Raw genomic sequence first — 23,927 nt, 5'->3', positions numbered from 1 at the left:
ATTGGTCGCGGCCCGAGGCCGCGACCAATCAGCGACGGGCACAGTCCGGCCGCGGATTGGCCCCTCCCTACTCCCCTGCAGTCAGTGCCCCCTCCATACTCCCCCCCCCCTCCAGTCAGCGCCCACATAGCGCTAACCGGGCTGCCTTACACCGTGGCATAACGCGGTGTAAGGCAGTCCGTTAACGCTGCCATTAACCCTCTGTGTGACCAACTTTTTACTATTGATGCTGCCTATGCAGCATCAATAGTAAAAACATATAATGTTAAAAATAATAAAAAATCATAATATACTCACCCTCTGGTGGCCCCCGGATCCAGCCCAGGCCTTTCCCGCTCCTCGCGTGCCGCTCTGGTCCCCAGAATGCAATGCGGCAATGACCGGAGATGACGTAGCGGTCCCGCGAGACCGCTACATCATCACGTGTTATTGCCGCAATGCATTCTTGGGACCGGAGCGGCACGCGAGGAGCGAGAAAGGCCTGGGCTGGATTCGGGGGCCGCTGGAGGGTGAGTATATAACTATTTTTTTTAATTTTTTTTTTAACAGGGATATGGTGCCCACATTGCTATATACTACGTGGGCTGTGTTATATACTACGTGGCTGTGCAATATACTACATGGCTGTGCAATATAGTACATGGGCTGTGCAATATACTACATGGGCTGTGCAATATACTACATGGGCTGTGCAATATACTACGTGGCTGTGCAATATACTACGTGGCTGTGCAATATACTACGTGGCTGTGCAATATACTATGTGGGCTGTGCTATATACTACGTGGCTGTGCTACATACTACGTGGCAATGCAATATACTACGTGGCTGTGCAATATACTACGTGGGCTGTGTTATACACTAAGTGGGCTGTGTAATATACTGCGTGGGCTGTTATATAGTACGTGAGCTGTTATATGCTACGTGGGCTGTGTTATATGCTACGTGGGCTGTTATATACTACGTGGCTGTGCAATTTACTACGTGGCTGTGCTATATACTACGTGGCTGTACTATATACTATGTGGGCTGTGTTATATGCTACATGGGCTGTTATATACTACGTGGCTGTGTTATATGCTATGTGGGCTGTTATATACTATGTGGCTGTGCTATATACTACGTGGCCAGCCGTGAACAATCAGCGACAGGCGCACTCCGGCTGCGAATTGGCGCAGGATTTGAACCACGCTTTGCTAATTGGTCGCGCCCGGCCGGCTGAATCCTGTGTATTCATGGTATTATTCTAAAATCTTCATAAATAAACTACATACATATTCTAGAATACCCAATGCGTTAGAATCGGGCCACCATCTAGTATTCTTTATAAATTTCTTTTTTTTACCTTGTAAACACTGCCAACCTTTTTTTGGAGTAAAATATATAATTTACTAGCTTGTCGCTCCCTGCTTTATAAATGAACTGTCGCGTCCTCTGAAGTGAATTATGCTGCTGAAGAGAATCAGAGCTGGTGGCAGCATACTTTGTTCTGTGCGTTTGGGAGGCTTTGTAGCGATGGCGGCGTTGATAATTATTGTTCCCGCCTGTGTGGGAGTAGTTATATCCCCCTCGCTGAAGCGTGCCCAATAGCCAGTACATAGCAGGCAGCCTTTCTGGCGACTAATTACCCTAGGTGCAGTACCTAGTCTGACCTGAGGGTAAGGGGGCGCCAGAGAGCTGCAAGTTACAAATCAGAACTGGGAAGTGGGATATAAATAAATCCTCTTTAGAAGGAACCTGGGGCAACCAAACAACCCCGGTTCATGACAAATTGGTGTGAGTGGTTGAGATGATAAAGGTATCTTCCCCGTGAACCGTGACAGATTGGTGGGATCCCGGGGGGATGTGACATAATGTTGGCAGCACGGTGGGATCCGTGACAGAAATCAAGAACAAAAAAATTGGTAGTCAGTAATGGTTACTTTTTTTTATCCAAGCACAGGGAAAAAATTATGGAATCACTCAATTCTGAGGAAAAAATTGTGGAATCATGAAAAACAAACAAACAAAATAAAACACTCCAAAACATCACTAGTACTCTGGCTTTTATTACAGCTTGCAGTCTCTGAGGCATGGACTTAATGATTGCCAAACAGTACTCATCATCAATCTGGCTCCAACTTTCTCTGATTGCTGGTGCCAGATCAGCTTTGCAGGTTGGAGCCTTGTCATGGACCATTTTCTTCAACTTCCACCAAAGATTTTCAATTGGATTGAAATCCAGACTATTTGCAGGCCATGACATTGACCTTATGTGTCTTTTTTTCAATGAAAAAACTTTGAATATGAGATGTATTTCTATGCTGAACATATGCCCCTGAAAGTTTGCAATTTGTTACCATCTTTTCAGTTAGCCATTAAAAGGTATCAACCACTGAAGACTCTCAATTCTAAATATTTTTCTATGTGCTCTGGACATCTTTTATGAACTAGTGATCACCACCTACCACCATTGAATTCAAGAACTTTACTGCATGAAAATACATCTCATCTTCAAAGTGGAGCAGGGTTGTCTTTGCCGCTTTTTTCCAGATCAGTTTTGTAATATTGACACCTAGATTCCTATCTGTACTATAGCGCAAGGCTATACAGGTGTCTGCATTCTTATAGCATCACAAGCACAGGGGCAGATTGTGCCTTTAGCTGCTGCGGCTTTGTTTTACCCATTAGAACCTTTTTGTAGGTGAAGTGCTGGTGTTTTTATATATATAAATTTTATATACATTTATTTATTTTTTACCTAAAATACAAAGGAAATGTGTCCTCTTTAACTTTAGGGCTTTTAGAGATTATATTAATTTTCAACTTGTTTAACTCTTCACAATAACAGTAGTTTTGACCAGGGGTGCTCACTTTTACATGCCACTGTACAGAAGAAGGCCCAGACATACAGGAGGAGGCCCACTGGTACAAGTGAGAATAAGGACATGTGTGACAGTTTTAGAATGGGCGGTCTACCTCCTCGGCTCTCGCTGTCTGCGGGTTTCACCTGAATTGGCCGATTCATCTAGAACAAAAGAAAAAGACACCAGTGACATTGAGAATGTACAGATTTATGTCATACAATACTCAGGAGTTGCCATATGCGTCAGATTATCAGGGTACGAGAGTGACACTGTATATCATTTAGGCCAGAGGTGTCATTGTAAAATCGAGAAAGCCATCTCATAGGGAGCATTGAAGCATGGCTTAAATGGAGGAGGTGAAGTGTTTGATCTTGACAAGTTGGTGGCAACGGTGTGATATCTGCGCGATTCCCCGACTGTTCTCCTGACAACTGGTGGCAAGGGCGATAAGGCATCTTCACAGGTAATAAATGTGTTGCCTCCCAAATTCTTCTGCCACCTGTGCCTGGAATTTGTGTCTGTGATATATCAGATAACCCACTTTAATTACCTGTTCACAGCAGGGGGGTCCCAGCTGCATCGGGGTCATGTGGTGTGTCTTAGAGTGTTAGCTTTTGTTCCCTTTCTAAGTTATAATTAAGCCATGCTACACTGTTCAATATGAGATGGCTTTATAGATTTTACAATTACATTTATGACATATATAATGCATAAGAGCCACAATATATGCTTAGTGCCAGGAGGTAGCATATGATTAATTTGCCTGGGTGTTACATGGTATTTCAGTGCATCAGATATCACACCGTGTATACAGTATCGCATGGAATCACAGTGTCAGTGTATGAGGTGTCATTTTGTGTCAGTACATGGTAAATTAAACTCACACATCTGCTATTTCTGCTTCTGCGTTTATTAATCAACACTCAGAATAACAGGAAGGTGTCACAGGAGATGTAATTAGAGGCTGCGCCCCCTCCTCCGACGCACGCTCATCTCTGATTTTCTAGATATTTCTCATAAGTGGCTGGCCATGGAGAAAAGCCGTATACACAATCCACATAGCCACCCCAAACACCCTATAGACATTAACGCTCAGCCCTGCTCCTTGGAAAGTGGGATAAGCAGCAGACACCTGTTATCTCCTGCTTCACCATCCACCCTCTAACAGCGGCACAACAGCAGCTTCCTACATCATCATACTGGGGCAACACCGGCGATCACACCAAACTACGGATGTCGTAGGGTTGGGTGTATACGGCCGGCGTCACACTCAGCGTAAGACAATACGGTCCGTTTTTTACGGCCGTAATACGGCCGTAATACGGAGAAATGTTCCCAAAATAGTGATCCGTAGGCTGGGTGGGTCAGCGTATTTTGCGCATGGCATCCTCCGTATGTAATCCGTATGGCATCCGTACTGCGATATTTTCTCGCAGGCTTGCAAAACCGACATCTAATGGATTTATGTGCTCAAATGTTCGGTAAAACATATATACAGTATATATATATATATATATATATATATATATATATATATATATATATATGTCATTGAGACACATATATATATATTCTGTATTTATATTTACTTCAGCGCGATGTATGTGAAAAGCTGGTAATTCAATTGCCGGCTTTTTATTTCTCCTTCCCAAACCCGACAGGATATGAGACATGGTTTACATACAGTAAACCATCTCATATCCCCTTTATTTTTTTTGCATATTCCACACTACTAATGTTAGTAGTGTGTATGTGCAAAATTTGGGCGCTGTAGCTGCTAAAATAAAGGGTTAAATCGCGGAAAAAATAGTCGCGGTGATGCGCCCCCTGGTGGATGTCCTCATATGACCTGGAGCGTGGGAAAAAGTTCCCAGGCTGCAATTCATGAGGACAACCTGCAGGGGGCGCATCACCGCGACTGAAGGTAACTATAGGTAATTGACCTACATTTCCTTCATTCGCCGGGGCTTAGAAGCACGAGCACAGCTGCATTATTGCAGAGCTCCTGCTTGTAAAATATTTTAACCCCTTCAGATGGATTACCTCGTGGGACGTGACGGTTCATCAGAGGGTATGTATATTGTGGGTTTATTATTTTGCCAAGCGAGGGTCTTAGGTGGATTGAGAGAGCAATAAAATATTAAAACAACCTGTGTGTTTATTTCATTAAAATAATTTTTAATAATGTGTGTGTTTTTTAACCCTTTCAGACAATTTGATTAATAATGGATAGGTGACATAATTGACGCCTCTCCATTATTAATCTGGCTTAATGTCACCTTACAATAGCAAGGTGGCATTAACCCTTCATTACCCCATATCCCACCGCTACACGGGAGTGGGAAGAGAGTGGCCAAGTGCCAGAATAGGCGCATCTTCCAGATGTGCCTTTTCTGGGGTGGCTGGGGGAAGATGTTTTTAGCCACGGGGGGGGGCCAATAACCATGGACCCTCTCCTGGCTATTAATATCTGCCCTCAGTCACTGGCTTTACCGCTCTGGCGGGGAAAATTGCGCGGGAGCCCACGCCAATTTTTTCCGCGATTTAACCCTTTATTTTAGCAGCTACAGTGCCCAAATTTTACACATACACACTACTAACATTAGTAGTGTGGAATATGCAAAAAAAAAGGGGATATGAGCTGGTTTACTGTATGTAAACCATGTCTCATATCATGTCGGGTTTGGGAAGGAGAAATGAAAAGCCGGCAATTGAATTACCGGCTTTTCACTAACACCGCTGCGTATTTCTCGCAAGTCACACTGCTGGTCCGTGTGGAATCCGTATTTTTCTCGCCCCCATAGACTTTCATTGGCGTTTTTTTGCGCAATACGCTGACAAACGCAGCATGCTGCGATTTTGTACGGCCGTAGAAAGCCGTATAATACTGAACCGTAATATACGGCTGATAGGAGCAGCCCCATTGAGAATAATTGTGCCGTTTGGCGAGTTTTACGGACGTATTTTCTGCGCTCTTACATTCGTAAAACTCGCTAGTGTGACGCCGGCCTACAGCAGTACAAATCTGGCAGGGATGAGTGTATATGACAGCACAGATCTGACAGGGATAGGTGTTCTGTCATGGCCAAAAGTGTTGGCACCCTTGAAATTGTTCCAGAAAATGAAGTATTTCTCCCAACAAAGTATTGAAATTACACATGTTTTCTTATACACGTTTATTTCCTATGTGTGCATTGGAACAACACAAGAACAATAAAGAGAAAAAAAAGGCAGATTAGACATAATTTCACCCAAAGCCCCAAAAATGGTACGGACAAAATTGTTGGCATCCTCAAATTAATATTTATTCCAAAGGGTGTGCAACCAAATAACTAATCAATCACTTCCTATAACCATCTACAAGCTTCTTACACCTCTCAGGTGGAATTTTGGAGCACTCTTCTTTTGCAAACTGCTCCCGGTCTCCCATATGTGAAGACGTCTTCTCCCAACAGCAATTCTAAGATCTCTCCACAGGCGATCAATGGGATTTAGATCCGGACTCATTCCTGCCACTTCTGAACTCTCCAACACTTTGTTTCCATATATTTCTGGGGGCTTATTGAAGTATGTTTGGGGTCATTGCCCTGCTGGAATATCCATGACCTAGAAAGCAAACCCAGATTTCTTACACTGGGCACTACATGGTGACCCAAAATCCTTAATCTTCAGATTTCAGGATGCCTTGCACAAAGTCAAGGCACCCACTGCCAAAAGTAGCCTAACAACCCCAAAATATCCTCCACCATATTTGACTGTGGGCACTGTGTTATTTTCTTTGTAGGCCTCATTCCATTTTTGGTAAACAGTAGAATGATGTGCTTTACCAAAAGGCTGAATCCTAGACTATTAGAGTTGTAAGACACCTCCAGGGTCATCATGTTCAACCCCTTGCTCAAAGCAGGATTCATTAAACCATCTCAGACAGATGTCTGTCCAGCCTGTTTGAAGACTTCCATTGAATGAGTACTCACCACCTCTTGTGGCAGCCTGTTCCACTCATTGATCACCCTCACTGTCAAAAAGTTTTTTTTTAATATCTAATCTGCATCTTCTCCTTTTCAGTTTCTATCTATTGCTTCTCGTGTTTCCATGTGCAAATGAAAACCGCAGCTGTCTACCTCAACGCGTATCTCAAGCCCCTATCGGGATTCTTGTACCATTTGAGCACAATTTCTCTTCATGACCTTCCATATGAGCAAGGTTTGAAAAAGACCCAAGATAGGGTCAAAACGCTACCTTTGCGTTCCTCATTTGACCTGACTGCGGTGAATTTATAGCAATATTTTGTGATTGAAATAAATCTTTCTTTACTAAATATATAATTTTTTTGAGTGCAACTGTTTATCTTTATGATGTCGTTTCTGGATCAAATCCACGTCCAGTCTCCACCTCCATTATAGCAAGACTGCGCGTCTTTCTCTTCCAAATGAGAATAATGACGATCCCTCTACCCTGTGACATCCCTGCAGATATTTGTAGACAGCTATTTTATGTCTCCTCTTAGCCTTCTTTTTTGCAAGCTAAACATTCCCAAAACCTTTAACCGTTCCTCGTAGGACATTCACTGCAGTCAGCTCACTATCTTAGTAGCTGTTCTCTGAACTTGCTCTAGTTATCTTGGTCTCATCTGTCCACAACAAGCTTTCTCCGAAGAATTTGGGCTCATATACATATTGGCAAACTGCAATCTAGCTTTTTTTTTTTAAACAAATTTTTATTGAGTTTTACAAATAGGGTGAAGAAAACCTCAATACAGATATATCTTTACAGCATACAGTCTAGCTTATTAATGTTTCTGTGTCACCAGTAGGGTCCTCCTGAGTCTCCTGCCATAGCGTTTCATTCACTTGTAGACTAATAGTTCACGCTGACACGGATGTACCCTGAGCCTACAGACAGCTTCAGTTTCTTTGGAACTTGACTGGGACTGCTTATTCACCATACCAACTATCCTGCGTTACAACCTTTAGGCTGGAGTGACACTTGGCGTAAGACAATACGCCACGTATTATACGTCCGTACTACGGCCGTAATACGGAGAAATGTTCCCAAAATATTGATCCGTAGTCAGGGTGTTTCAGCGTATTTTGCGCATGGCATCCTCCGTATGTAATCCGTATGGCATCCGTACTGCGAGATTTTCGCGCAGGCTTGCAAAACCGACATCTAATGGATTTATGTGCTCAAATGTTAGGGAAAACATATATACAGTATATATATATATATATGTCATTGAGACACATATATATATACTAGATTGTGGCCCGATTCTAAAGCATCGGGTATTCTAGAATATGCATGTCCCCGTAGTATGTGATTCGCGGCAGACTGTGCCCGTCGCTGATTGGTCGAGGCAACCTTTATGACATCATCGTCGCCATGGCAACCATTAGGACATCTACGTCGATACTGTGCCCTTCGCTGATTGGTCGAGGCCTGGCGGCCTCGACCAATCAGACGCGGGATTTCCATTATGACATCATCGTCGCCATGCTATGCCCGTCGCTGAGACGCGGGATTTCCAGGACAGACAGACAGACAGACAGACGGAAAAACCCTTAGCCAATTATATATATAGATTCTGTATTTAGATTTCATTCAGCGCGATATCTGTGAACAGCCGGTAATTCAATTGCCGGCTTTTCATTTCTCCTGCACAAACCTGACAGGATATGAGACATGGTTTACATACAGTAAACCATCTCATATCCCCTTTTTTTTTGCATATTCCACACTACTAATGTTAGTAGTGTGTATGTGTAAAATTTCAGCGCTGTAGCTGCTGAAATAAAGGGTTAAATGGCGGAAAAAATTGGCGTGGGCTCCCGCGCAATTTTCTCCACCAGAGTGGTAAAGCCAGTGACTGAGGGCAGATATTAATAGCCTAGAGAGGGTCCATGGTTATTGGCCCCCCGTGGCTAAAAACATCTGCCCCCAGCCACCCCAGAAAAGGCACATCTGTAAGATGCGCCTATTCTGGCACTTGGCCACTCTCTTCCCACTCCCGTGTAGCGGTGGGATATGGGGTAATGAAGGGTTAATGCCACCTTGCTATTGTAAGGTGACATTAAGCCAGATTAATAATGGAGAGGCGTCAATTATGACACCTATCCATTATTAATCCAATTGTTGGAAAGGGTTAAAAAACACACACACACACATTATTAAAAAGGATTTTAATGAAATAAACACAGCGGTTGTTGTAATAATTTATTGTTCTCGCAATCCATTTCCAGGCCCTCGCTTGGCAAAATAATAAACGCACAAGATACATACCTTCTGATGTCAGATCACGTCCCACGAAGTAATCCATCTGAAGGGGTTAACTAATATTACAGGCACGAGCTGCGATAAACCACTCGCTCGTGCCTGTAATCCCCGGGTGCTGAAAGGAAAGCTGGATCTGTACTCACATTGAGTCGCGGTGAGGCGCCCTCTGGTGGATGTTCTCATGAACTGCAGCCTGGGAACTTTTTCCCACGCTCCAGGTCATATGAGGACATCCACCAGGGGGCGCATCACCGCGACTGAAGGAAATGTAGGTCAATGACCTACAATTCATTCATTCGCCGGGGGATTACAGACACGAGCACCGCTGCATTTAGCAGGGCTCCTGCCTGTAATATTAGTTAACCCCTTCACATGGATTACATCGTGGGACGTGATCTGACATCAGAAGGTATGTATATTGTGCGTTTATTATTTTGCCAAGCGAAGGTTTGCAAATGGATTGCGAGAACAATAAATTATTACAACAACCGCTGTGTTTATTTCATTAAAATCCTTTTTAATCATGTGTGTGTGTTTTATTAACCCTTTCCTACAATTGGATTAATAATGGATAGGTGACATAATTGACGCCTCTCCATTATTAATCTGGCTTAATGTCACCTTACAATAGCAAGGTGGCATTAACCCTTTATTACCCCATAGCCCACCGCTACAGGGAGTGGGAAGAGAGTGGCCAAGTGCCAGAATAGGCGCATCTTCCAGATGTGCCTTTTCTGGGGTGGCTGGGGGGAGATGTTTTTAGCCACGGGGGGGCCAATAACCATGGACCCTCTCCTGGCTATTAATATCTGCCCTCAGTCACTGGCTTTACCACTCTGGCGGAGAAAATTGCGCGGGAGCCCACGCCAATTTTTTCCGCCATTTAACCCTTTATTTTAGCAGCTACAGCGCTGAAATTTTGCACATACACACTACTAACATTAGTAGTGTGGAATATGCAAAAAAAATGGGGATATGATATGGTTTACTGTATGTAAACCATGTCTCATATCATGTCGGGTTTGTGAAGGAGAAGGAAAAAGCCGGCAATTGAATTACCGACTTTTCACTAACACCGCTGCGTATTTCTCGCAAGTCACACTGCAGGTCCGTGTGGAATCCGTATTTTTCTCGCCCCCATAGACTTTCATTGGCGTATTATTTGCGCAATACGCTGACAAACGCAGCATTCTGCGATTTTGTACGGCCGTAGAACGCTGTATAATACTGAACCGTAATATACGGCTAATAGGAGCAGCCCCATTGAGAATAATTGTGTCGTATGTAATGCGAGTTTTACGGACGTAGTTTCTGCACTCTTACGTCCGTAAAACTCGCATGTGTGACCCCGGCCTTATTCAATTTTTCTCTGCCGTCCACGTCAAGGAAGATTAGTACAGTGCCATGGTTGTAAACTTCTTGATTATGTTGTGCATAGGGATGAGCAAGTATAATCGTGGGACTTCACTGTACGGCGGACAGGTATGGGATATTGTTGCTTTATTTTGGATTTTTTTTTTACAGAAGAACGAGGGCTTCTCTTGGATTGAGCGTGCAATAAAGATGTTAAAATCTGTTTGATTCTTTCATTAAATTACTTATTTCTTAATGTGTGTGCTTTTAACCCTTTCCTACTATTGGATTAATAATGGATAGGTGTCTTACTGACAACTCTCCATTATTAACCAGGCTTAATGTCACCTTACAATAGCAAGGTGACATTAACCCCTTATTACCCCATATGCCAATGCCACAGGGCAGTGGGAAGAGAGAGGCTAAGTGCTGGAATAGGCACATCTTACAGATGTGCCTTTTCTGGGGTGGCAGATGTTTTTAGACGGAGGGGGCAATAACCATGGTCCGTCAGTCACTGGCTTTCCCTCTTTGGTGGAGAAAATTGGCGGGAGCCTACGCCAGTTCTTTCCATGAATTAACCCTTTAATTTAACACCTACAGCTCCCAAATTTTACACACACACAACACTAACATTATTAGTGACGGACATATAAAAATATATCGGATATGCAATGGAGTAGTAAACCATATCTCATATCCTGTCGGCTTCTGCAATGATTTTACAGAACCCGACAATTGAATTATCGGCTATTCTACTATCTAACTCTCCATGAAATATAAAGAGATATAAAACCCCTGGCAAAAATTATGGAATCACCGGCCTTGGAGGATGTTCATCCAGTTGTTTAATTTTGTAGATAAAAAAGCAGATCACAGACATGGCACAAAACTAAAGTCATTTCAAATGTCAACTTTTTGGCTTTAGGAAACACTAAAAGAAATTGTCACGATAATGTGAATATCCCATGTTTGAGTATCTACCTAACTTTACCCCCTTCATGACCTTGGGATTTTCCATTTTTCCGTGTTCATTTTTTGCTCCCCTTCTTCCCAGAGCCATGACTTTTTTATTTTTCAGTCAATATGGCCATCTGAGGGCTTATTTTTGCGAAACAAGTTGTACTTTTGAATGACATCATTGGTTTTAGCATGTTGTGTACTAGAAAATGGGAAAAAAATTCTAAGTGCGGTGAAATTGCAAAAAAAAGTGCAATCCCACACTTGTTTTTTGATTGGCTTTATTACTAGGTTCTCTAGATGCTAAAACTGACCTGCCATTATGATTCTACAGGTCAGTACGAGTTCATAGATACCAAACATGGCTAGGTTCTCTTTTATCTAAGTGGTGAAAAAAAATGCAAAACTTTGCTTGAAAAAACAACCAAAAAAACAAAACAAATTGCGCCATTTTCCGATACCCATAGCGTCTCCATTTTTCATGATCTGGGGACGGGTGAGGGCTTATTTTTTGCGTGCTAAGCTGGCATTTTTAATGATAGCATTTTGGTGCAGATACGTTCTTTTGATCGCCCGTTATTGCATTTTAATGCAATGTCGCGGCGACCAAAAAAACGTAATTCTGGCATTTCAATTTATTTTTCCGCTACGCCGTTTAGCGATCAGGTTAATCCTTTTTTTTTATTGATAGATCAGGCGATTCTGAACGCAGCGATATCAAATATGTGTAGGTTTGATTTTTTAAACTTTTATTTTTTTTTACTTTTTTCACATTTTTTTTACTTTTTTTTTTTTACTTTTGTCATGTTTCAATAGGAGGCTAGAAGCTGGCACAATGCGATCAGCTCAACAGAAATGCAGGTGTGCTATGAGCGCCGACCACAGAGTGGCGCTCACAGCAGGCCGGCATCAGTAACCATAGAGGTGTCAAGGACTTCTATGGTTACAATGCAGAAGCATCGCTGACCCCCGATCATGTGACGGGGTCGGCGATGCGTTCATTTCCAGCCACGCGGCCGGAAGCGCCGGTTAAATGTCGCTGTCAGCGTTTGACAGTGGCATTTATCTAGTTAATAGCGGCGGGTGAATCGCGACTTCACCCGCCGCTATTGCGGGCACATGTCAGCTGTTCAAAACAGCTGACATGTCCCAGCTTTGATGCGGGCTCACCGCTGGAGCCCTGCATCAAAGCGCGGTATCTGACCTCGGACGTACTATCCCGTCCGAGGTCAGAAACAGGTTACAAGACACACGCTGCAGGCCATTCCGACCCCACCTCTTCTCACTCTGCCTGGTGTGTGTGTGTGTGTGTCCGTGTGTGTGTGTGTGTGTGTGTGTGAATCCTAAACCCCTCATTTTCCTCCTCCCAGAAGAATTTTTATTGTTCTATGCTGCAAGCAAACCATTCTCTGTGATATATAGGGGCACCTATCGGGGCTAGGGTTATAAGAATTATATATTCCGGATGTCCATCGATTGATCTATCAATCACTGAAAGCGCTAGCAGCTAAACGCAACGAGTGCAAAGTGCGGATTTCTCAGTAAGCGGTTCACGTAATTACTTCATGTTCACACTTAAAAGAACATCCCTGACATGGGGAACATCATGAGCAAGGTGTCGTACTTATGCGATGCTCACACAGCAAGTTATGCATAAAAAGAGTTAACATAGCTCTAAGTAAAGGGGAGGTGTCAGCCTCTAAGTGATGTCACCACAGGGGGAGTGCCTGGGTTTTGGGCTAGAATAACTTAGTGAGACAGCATTCTGGGAGTGTCTAGTGTCCGGGGTCTAGCTGCTGTCTAGATGTGTGGTATGCATCTAGATGTGACCCCCCCTCCTTTGTACACGGCCAGTCAAAAGATGAAATGATCTGAACGAAATGTAAGTGTTCCTTCAATTTTAATCCCTGTCTATTTGTAATTGCATTGTACACATGATTATGTCTTCTTTATAAATATATTTTTCATACCTTGTAAACACTGCCCACCTTTTTTTGGAGTAAAATATTTACTAGCTTGTCTCCCCCTGCTCTATAAACAAACTGTCACATCCTCTGAAGGAATTACGCTACTGATTTGGGTTGGCTCCAGACCCGTTAATCCTAAGAGAATCAGAGCTGGTGGCAGCATACTTTGTTCTGTGCGTTTGGAAGGCTTTGTAGCGACGGCGGCGTTGATAATTATTGTTCCCGCCTGTGTGGGAGTAGTTATATTGCCCTCGCTGCAGCATGCCCAATAGCCAGTACATAGCATGCAGCCTTTCTGGCGACTAATTACCCTAGGTGCAGTACCTAGTCTGACCTGAGGGTAAGGGGGGCGCAAGAGAGCTGCAAGTTCCAAACCAGAACTGGGAAGCGGGATATAGATAAATCTCCTTCAGAAGGAACCAGGGGGAGCCACACAACCCCGGTTCATGACAAATTGGTGTGAGTGGTTAGGATGATAAAGGTTATCTTCCCCGTGAACCGTGACAGATTGGTGGGATCCCGGTGGGATCCGTGACATAATGTTGGCAGCACTGTGGGATCCGTGACAGAAATCAAGAACAAAAAATTTGGTAGTCAGTAATGGTTACTTTTTTTAATCAAGCATAGGAAAAAAAATTATGGAATCACTCAATTCTGAGGAAAAAATTGTGGAATCATGAAAAACAAACAAACAAAAAAACACTCCAAAACATCACTAGTATTTTGTTGCACCACCTCTGGCTTTTATTACAGCTTGCAGTCTCTGAGGCATGGACTTAATGATTGTCAAATAGTACTCATCAATCACTCCAACTTTCTCTGATTGCTGTTGCCAAATCAGCTTTGCAGGTTGGAGCCTTGTCATGGACCATTTTCTTCAACTTCCAACAAAGATTTTCAATTGGATTGAAATCTGGACTATTTGCAGGCCATGACATTGACCTTATGTGTCTTTTTTCAAGGAATGTTGCACAGTTTTTGCTCTATGGCAGGATGCCTTATCATCTTGAAAAATGATTTCATCATCTCCAAACATCCTTTCAATTGATGGGATAAGAAAAGTGTCCAAAATATCAACATAAACTTGTGCATTTCTTGAAGATGTACTGACAGCCATCTCCCCAGTGCCTTTTCCTGACATGCAGCCCCATGTCATCAATGATTGTGGAAATTTCATGTTCTCTTCAGGCAGTCATCTTTATAAATCTCATTGGAACGGCACCAAACAAAAGTTCCAGCATCATCACCTTGCCCAATGCAGATTCACGATTCATCACTGAATATGACTTTCTTCCAGTCATCCACAGTCCACGATTGCTTTTCCTTAGCCCATTGTAACCTTGTTTTTTTCTGTTTAGGTGTTAGTGATGGCTTTCGTTTAGCTTTTCTGTATGTAAATCCTATTTCCTGTAGGCGGTTTCTTACAGTTCGGTCACAGACATTGACTCCAGTTTCCACCCATTCTTTCCTCATTTGTTTTGTTGTGCTTTTTCTGTTTTGGAGACATAGTGCTTTAAGTTTCTGGTCTTGACGCATTGATGTCTTCCTTGGTCTACCAGTATGTTTGCCTTTAACAACCTTTCCATGTTGTTTGTATTTGGTCCAGATTTTAGACACAGCTCACTGTGAACAACCAACATCTTTTGCAACATTGCGTGATGATTTACCCTCTTTTAAGAGTTTGATAATCCTCTCCTTTGTTTCAACTGACATATCTTGTGTTGGAGCCATGATTCATGTCACTCCACTTGGTGCAACAGCTCTCCAAGGTGTGATCACTCCTTTTTAGATGCAGACTGACGAGCAGATCTAATTTGGTCCTAATTTTTGGTATAGCGCGCAGTTTACCATTATAATTGTGCTACCCGTATCCTCACTATATAGCATTGTTTGGACTGAATGTGTTTGTTTTTTCGCGGCACTTAAGCACTTTTTTACCCGAATAAATAAGATCATTTGTAGACAGGACATACTGTCCACATCATTTTACCTGATCCTAGTCTATGTACTTTTATCTATTTATATGTTATGTGATTTCATAATTTTTTCCTCAGAATTGAGTGATTCCATAATTTTTTCCTTATGCTTGGTTAAAAAAAGTAACCATTACTGACTACTGAATTTTTTTGTCTGGATTTCTTTAAGGCTAGTCTCACACATCAGGTTTTTGGTTTCAGCCTAAATCCGGCAAATTTGCAAAAAAAACGGGGGAGAGAGAGAGAGAGAAGGAGAGAGAGAAAGAGAGAGAGAATTGAAAACAAAGCTTCTGGGCATGCTCAATGTGTAAAAAATTGATTCGGTAGCTGGAACCGTTCATTCACACACCCGTTCCATGCGTTTATTGCCGGAAAAGTCCCTTCAGGCTTTTTCGCCGCACAGAAAAAACGTTGCAGTGAACGTTTTTTGTGTCCAGCAAAAAAGCCTGAAGGGACGGATCCGGCATAAAACGGATGAAACACATACCCTTCAGGCACAATCCGGCGCTAATACAACTCTATGGGAAAAAAACGGATCCGGCATAAAAAAAACCCGGATCCGTTTTTTTTTTTCAAAAACTGCCGGATTGTGCCTGAAACAAAAAACCTGATGTGTGAAAGTACCCTAAGCCAGAAAGTTGCCATTTGAAATGACTTTAGTTTTGTGTCATGTCTGTGATCTGCTTTTTTTCCTACAAAATTAACCCCTTCACCCCCGGAGCTTTTTCCGTTTTTCCGTTTTCGTTTTTCGCTCCCCTCCTTCCCAGAGCCATAACTTTTTTATTTTTCCGTCAATTTGACCATGTGAGGGCTTATTTTTGTGCGGGACGAGTTGTACTTTTGAACGACATCATTGGTTTTAGCATGTCGTGTACTAGAAAACGGGAAAAAAATTCCAAGTGCACTGAAATTGCAAAAAAAGTGCAATCCCACACTTGTTTTTTGCTTGCCTATTTTGCTAGGTTCACTAAATGCTAGAACTGACCTGCCATTATGATTCTCCAGGTCAGTACAAGTTCATAGACACCTAACATGACTAGGTTATTTTTCACCTAAGTGGTGAAAAAAAATTCCAAACTTTGCAAAAAACAAAACAAAACAAAATTGCGCCATTTTCCGATACTCGTAGCGTCTCCATTTTTCGTGATCTGGGGTCAGGTGAGGGCTTATTTTTTGCGTGCCGAGCTGGCGTTTTTAATAATAGCATTTTGGTGTAGATACGTTCTTTTGATCGCCCGTTATTGCATTTTAATGCAATGTCGTGGCGACCAAAAAAACGTAAATCTGGCGTTTCGAATTTTTTTCTCATTACGCCATTTAGCGATCAGGTTAATGCTTTTTTTTTATTGATAGATCGGGCGATTCTGAATATGTGTAGGTTGGGTTTTTTTTTTATTGATTTATTTTGATTGGGGCGAAAGGGGGGTGATTTAAACTTTTATATTTTTTTTATTTTTTTCACATTTTTAAAAACTTTTTTTTTTTACTTTTGCCATGCTTCAATAGCCTCCATGGGAGGCTAGAAGCAGGCACAGCCCGATCGGCTCTGCTATGCAGCAGTGATCATAAGATCGCTGCTACACAGCAGATTTGCAGGTGTGCTGTGAGCGCCGACCACAGGGGGGCGCTCACAGCCACCGGCAATCAGTAACCATAGAGGTCTCAAGGACCTCTATGGTTACAATGGAGGAGCATCGCCGACCCCCGATCATGTGACGGGGGTCGGCGATGCGCTCATATCCGGCCGCACGGCCGGATGCGGTAGTTAAATGCCGCTGTCTGCGTTTGACAGCGGCATTTAACTAGTTAATAGCGGCGGGTGATCGCTATTGCGCGCACATGTCAGCTGTAAAAAACAGCTGACATGTCGCGACTTTGATGTGTGCTCACCGCCGGAGCGCACATCAAAGCGGGGGTCCCGACATGTGACGTACTATTCCGTCACATGTCGGGAAGGGGTTAAACAACTGAATGAACATCCTCCAAGGCCGGTGATTCCATAATTTTTGCCAGGGGTGGGTTGGTTGGATGGATATACACACACATTATATACTGTATGTACAGTGCAGACCAAAAGTTTGGACACACCTTCTCATTTCAAGATTTTTCTGTATTTTCATGACTATGAAAATTGTACATTCACACTGAAGGCATCAAAACTATGAATTAACACATGTGGAATTATATACTTAACAAAAAAGTGTGAAACAACTGAAAATATGTCTTATATTCTAGGTTCTTCAAAGTAGCCATCTTTTGCTTTGATGACTGCTTTGCACACTCTTGGCATTCTCTTGATGAGCTTCAAGTGGTAGTCACCGGGAATGGTCTTCCAACAATCTTTAAGGAATTCCCAGAGATGCTTAGCACTTGTTGGTCCTCTTGCCTTCACTCTGCGGTCAGGGTTCAGGTCTGGTGACTGTGGAGGCCAGGTCATCTGGCGTAGCACCCCATCACTCTCCTTCTTGGTCAAATAGTCATTACACAGCCTGGAGGTGTGTTTGGGGTCATTATCCTGTTGAAAAATAAATGATGGTCCAACTAAACGCAAACCGGATGGAATAGCATGCCGCTGCAAGATGCTGTGGTGGCCATGCTGGTTCAGTATACCTTCAATTTTGAATAAATCCCCAACAGTGTCACCAGCAAAGCACCCCCACACCATCACACCCCCTCCTCCATGCTTCATGGTGGGAACCAGGCATGTAGAGTCCATCCGTTCACCTTTTCTGCGTCGCACAAAGACACGGTGGTTGGAACCAAAGATCTCAAATTTGGACTCATCAGACCAAAGCACAGATTTCCAATGATCTAATGTCCATTCCTTGTGTTCTTTAGCCCAAACAAGTCTCTTCTGCTTATTGCCTGTCCTTAGCAGTGGTTTCCTAGCAGCTATTTTACCATGAAGGCCTGCTGCACAAAGCCTCCTCTTAACAGTTGTTGCAGAGATGTGTCTGCTGCTAGAACTCTGTGTGGCATTGACCTGGTCTCTAATCTGAGCTGCTGTTAACCTGCGATTTCTGAGGCTGGTGACTCGGATAAACTTATCCTCAGAAGCAGAGGTGACTCTTGGTCTTCCTTTCCTGGGGTGGTCCTCATGTGAGCCAGTATATTTGTAGCGCTTGATGGTTTTTGCCACTGCACTTGGGGACACTTTCAAAGTTTTCCCAATTTTTCGGACTGACTGACCTTCATTTCTTAAAGTAATGATGGCCACTCGTTTTTCTTTACTTAGCTGCTTTTTTTCTTGCCATAGAATTTGTATTTACAGTCTATTCAGTAGGACTATCAGCTGTGTATCCACCAGACTTCTGCACAAGACAACTGATGGTCTCAACCCCATTGATAAGGCAAGAAATCCCACTTATTAAACCTGACAGGGCACACCTGTGAAGTGAAAACCATTCCCGGTGACTACCTCTTGAAGCTCATCAAGAGAATGCTAAGAGTGTGCAAAGCAGCCATCAAAGCAAAAGGTGGCTACTTTGAAGAACCTAGAATATAAGACATAATTTCAGTTGTTTCACACTTTTTTAAGTATATAATTCCACATGTGTTAATTCATAGTTTTGATGCCTTCAGTGTGAATGTACAATTTTCATAGTATGAAAATACAGAAAAATCTTTAAATGAGGTGTGTCCAAACTTTTGGTCTGTACTGTATATGTGTATATATATATATATATATATATATATATATATATATATATATATATATATATATACACTCACCGGCCACTTTATTAGGTACACCATGCTAGTAACGGGTTGGACCCCCTTTTGCCTTCAGAACTGCCTCAATTCTTCGTGGCATAGATTCAACAAGGTGCTGGAAGCATTCCTCAGAGATTTTGGTCCATATTGACATGATGGCATCACACAGTTGCCGCAGATTTGTCGGCTGCACATCCCAAAGATGCTCCATACAAGGCAGGATGGATCCATGCTTTCATGTTGTTTACGCCAAATTCTGACCCTACCATCCGAATGTCGCAGCAGAAATCGAGACTCATCAGACCAAGCAACGTTTTTCCAATCTTCTACTGTCCAATTTCGATGAGCTTGTACAAATTGTAGTCTCAGTTTCCTGTTCTTAGCTGAAAGGAGTGGTACCCGGTGTGGTCTTCTGCTGCTGTAGCCCATCTGCCTCAAAGTTCGACGCACTGTGCGTTCAGAGATGCTCTTAGGCCTACCTTGGTTGTAACGGGTGGCGATTTGAGTCACTGTTGCCTTTCTATCAGCTCGAACCAGTCTGCCCATTCTCCTCTGACCTCTGGCATCAACAAGGCATTTCCGCCCACAGAACTGCCGCTCACTGGATTTTTTTTCTTTTTCGGACCATTCTCTGTAAACCCTAGAGATGGTTGTGCGTGAAAATCCCAGTAGATCAGCAGTTTCTGAAATACTCAGACCAGCCCTTCTGGCACCAACAACCATGCCACGTTCAAAGGCACTCAAATCACCTTTCTTCCCCATACTGATGCTCGGTTTGAACTGCAGGAGATTGTCTTGACCATGTCTACATGCCTAAATGCACTGAGTTGCCGCCATGTGATTGGCTGATTAGAAATTAAGTGTTAACAAGAAGTTGGACAGGTGTACCTAATAAAGTGGCCAGTGAGTGTATATATATATATATATATATATATATATATATATATATATATAATATAGTGGTGTAGTGACCAATGTTACAGCCAGGGGGCGCTGTGTGTGCGCTGCAAGATGCACTTGGAGGCATAATTGTGATGAGACAAAGTCCGGCAGAATTGTAGATGGCCGGTATGTGTGTCGCAGAGGAGGACACTCTGCGCTGTCAGTCTGAAGTTATGTTGTGGTCTGGGACCTGTAGTCCCACATGTAAATGTGTAGTTCTAATGGGAGACTGGCAGGGCTAGATATGAGAGATGGGCAGGTCAGACTAGCCACACACACCCACACTCCCACCCAGGGGAGTGGTTACAGGTATGAAATATGACCAGGGTGTGGGTCACATGTACCGGTGTTTGGATCTGAATGGTTCAACTGCAAGGCCCTGGAAGCCTGTGTTGGAAGTCCTGGAGAATAGGATTCCTGAAGAGCACATGGCGGGGCCCTGGACCTGGCACATGCCAGTGTGTGAAACGGTCTGATAACCGTAGGTAATGCTGACCGGGGTCAGTGAGAACATCTGAAGGATACCTCTGTGAAGGAAAGGTATCCAAGAACCTGTGCTGCACCAACAGGTAACGGAAAGGGATCCGTGTGATACTGACCGGGGTCAGAGAGAGACATTGTGTATGGGGCACCCCTGAGGCCAAGAGGTGTCCAGGAACCTGTCAAAGGTCGCCAACAGGTAACGGACAGGGGTCCGTGTATTATGCTAACCGGGGTTAGTGACGGACTGTGGTAAAGTTGAATATGAGCAGACGGTGTTCAAGCTGTTACCAAGTTCTGAGGATGTGGTTTATGCTGGTGTGAAATAAACCTAAGAGACTGTGTTTTATAATAAAACCGTGCCTGAGTGCATTAATCCCGTGCGAAGCGAGTGTCCCCCAAGACACGTAATAGGTGAAACGCTACAATATATATATATATATATATATATATATATATATATATATATATACACACACACACATCTACTATGTTTAGACATTTTCCATTGACTAACATTGGACTCGCTACTCGTACCGAATACCCGAGTACAAGTATAGCGAGTCCGAATATTTCACTACTCGCTCATCCTTAGTTGTGCACCATGGTCAAAGGAGCATCAAGATGGAGATGGACCTTCAGATTGTTGATATTGCGCAACAATTTTGGTTCAGAAGTCCTCAGACAGTTCTCCTCTCTTTCTGTTCTCCATACTTAGTGTGGCACATACAAACACAATGCAAAGATTGAGTCAACTTCTCCCCTTTTTATCTGATTTCAGGTGTGATTTTCATATTGCCCACAGCTGTTACTTGCCACAGGTGAGTGTGAACAAGTATCACATGCTTGAAACAAAGTTGTCTATCCACAATTTTGGAAAGGTGCTAAAAATATTGTCCAGCCCATTTATGGGGTTGTGTGTGAAATGATGTCCAACTTGCCTTCTTTTCTTCTATTTTTTTTTTCTGTTCCAATACAAACAAAGGAAATAAATGTGTGTATAACAAAATATGTAACTGCAATCATTTTGTGGAGGAAATACATTTTCTGGAACAATTTGAAGGGTGCCAACACTTTTTGTCACGACTGTATATGGCGGCACACATGTGGCTGGGACAGGTGTATGCATTGGCACAGATTGGCAGGGACGGGTGTGTAATGCGGCACAGATGTTGCTGGAACGGGTGAGTACGGCAGCACAGATGTGGCAGGGATGGGTGTGTACAACGGCATAGATGTGGCTGGGATGGGTGTGTACGGCGGCAAAGATGTGGCTGGGATGGGTGTGTACAATGGCACAGATGTGACTAGGAGGGGTGTGTACGGCAGTATAAATGTGTCTGGGACGGTTGTGTACTGTGGGACAGATGTGGATGGAACGGGAGTGTTCTGCGGCACAAAGGTGGCTGAGAAGGGTGTGTACTGCGGCACAGAGATGGCTGAGACGGGTGTGTACTGCGGCACAGAGATGGCTAAGACGGGCAAGTACAGTGGCACAGATGTGGCTGGGAAGGTTGTGTACAGCGGCACAGATGTGGCTAGGAAGGTTGTGTACAGCGGCACAGATGTGGCTAGGAAGGTTGTGTACAGCGGCACAGATGTGGCTAGGAAGGTTGTGTACTGCTGCACAGATGTGGCTGGGACGGGTGTGTACAGTGGCACAGAGGATGTAAGCAGGGTTGACACCTGAGGTTTGAACCAGTTTGATGCGATTTAGGACCTGTAAGGCTGTGGGGGAAGCACGAAAGACTATTATTCACAAGATGAATAAACTGTTGCATCTCCATAGCACTCAAGGGGTTACCCGGTGGTCCTCAGGCTGCGAGGAAACTTGTTGCCATGGTACCCGGTTCTCTTTCCATTCAGCGCTGTTGCTAGGTGACCAATGTTACCCCCAGCAATGGATCAAACATGACAATGCTGGCCAGGGGCTGAAGGGGATGAGGGTGAGGAGAATGTGTAAATGTCTACATCCCCTATTCTTCATCTCAAATTCCAGTAAGATTCCCTGAAACACGAGGAGATGGTACAGGCACATCATTCACACAGAGCCAGATGCTCAGTAACTAAGGAAACCAAGGATCACGTTCCCTAGCAACCACCCACTCACTCCGATTTATCCTTACGATTGCTGGGTAACCACAGTGACATCATCACTTCTCCATGTAAACAATTGAAGGAGGGGGATGGAGCCAGGAGGGGACAGAAAGGATATAATAACCAGTACAAGCACAGAACGTGACACCGCTAGTCTGCAGCGGGTGATCACGGACGGTAACAGCCTCTTGTGGTACCACCACCTGATCCCCTATTACCTATAGCCCTGGGTACATGGGGTGAGCACACATTCTGTTGCACCACTGAAGATAAAGGCATCTGTCAGTCCTCGGTCTGCTGTAATTGGTCGCTGGTTACCCCTTGTGCCCTGGCACCACTAATTATGAGATGGTGACATGCTCCCGTCCCCCCAATAAGGCAAATGCTAAAAAATGCAAATACCCAGCAGGTCAGACTCTTGCCCCATGGGTGCAGGCTGATTATACATTTCCTTCATGCGGAACAAGGATGTCGCAGGGGGGATTCAGCAGTCACGTGACATCGACTGGGTGGCTGCTACCCAGACGCCCTCACTAGGAGCCTCAGAGGACACCAGATCAGGGCATTAGAGAGACCCGTAGATCAGAAGCCAGCTGTGTGCCGATTTCTCCTCTAATCTCCAGCACAAAATCCCTGAGCCACCGCTAATCCCAGGATTATCCAATCTTGTCGTAATCCCCCACACGGCATGCTGTGTGCATTCAGGGATTACCAGACCCTGACTCAAAGCCCAGCAGATAAAGTGCAAAAGTGGAGTGAATTGTCCACAGTGCAGCGCAAACTGCTTACATCTGCAGCAGCGTGAGGTTATCGGCTGTGACATCATCATCACCGTTAGCAGCACCATGAGGTCAGCGGCCATGACATTATCATCACCGTGAGGTCAGCAGCTGTGACATCACCGCGAGCAGCAGCATGAGGTCAGCAGCCATGACATCATCATCACTATGAGCAGCAGCATAAGGTCAGAGCCCATGACATCATCATCCTCGCGAGCAGCACCGTGAGATCGATAGCTGTGACATCATCATCACCGCGAACAGGAGTGTGAGGTCAGCGGCCGTGACATCACCACGAGCAGCAGCGTGAGGTCAGCAGCTATGACATCATCATCACCGTGAGTAGCAGCGTGAGGTCAGCAGCTGTGACATTATGCTTATTATTATTAGCTTATGTTATATGGCTAAATAAAGATTCTTTTGGATTATTACACCCGGTGGAGCGCTGTTCTTCTACATGGATTGACGTTTTACCCAGGAGGGTTCCCTGGATATGGAACGAGCGCCCAAATGAGTGAGTGCTGCCAGTCATCTGTATAC

At 43.8% G+C, this 23,927-nt stretch overlaps 1 protein-coding gene across 7 annotated transcripts in view; it reads right to left on the bottom strand.

Annotated features, from left to right (window-relative positions):
• CELF3 (CUGBP Elav-like family member 3) overlaps window positions 1-23,927 on the bottom strand; it is a 326,284-nt gene that overhangs the window by 74,539 nt on the left and 227,818 nt on the right. For 6 of the 7 annotated variants that reach the window (XR_013213675.1, XR_013213676.1, XM_077255252.1 and 3 more), the window contains exon 3: window positions 2,959-3,007. The exons of the other annotated variant lie outside the window; for it this stretch is intronic. Coding sequence is in view for 4 of the 6 variants with exons in the window: in XM_077255252.1 (XP_077111367.1) it covers window positions 2,959-3,007 (49 nt within the window). In the remaining 2 variants the exon portion in view is untranslated. The remainder of the gene's footprint in view (window positions 1-2,958; window positions 3,008-23,927) is intronic. 7 annotated transcript variants of the gene reach the window in all.

The sequence above is a fragment of the Ranitomeya variabilis genome, chromosome 1 (genome assembly GCF_051348905.1).
Source record: "Ranitomeya variabilis isolate aRanVar5 chromosome 1, aRanVar5.hap1, whole genome shotgun sequence".
Taxonomy (NCBI): Eukaryota; Metazoa; Chordata; class Amphibia; order Anura; family Dendrobatidae; genus Ranitomeya; species Ranitomeya variabilis.
This window is presented reverse-complemented; position numbering and strand designations above follow the sequence as displayed.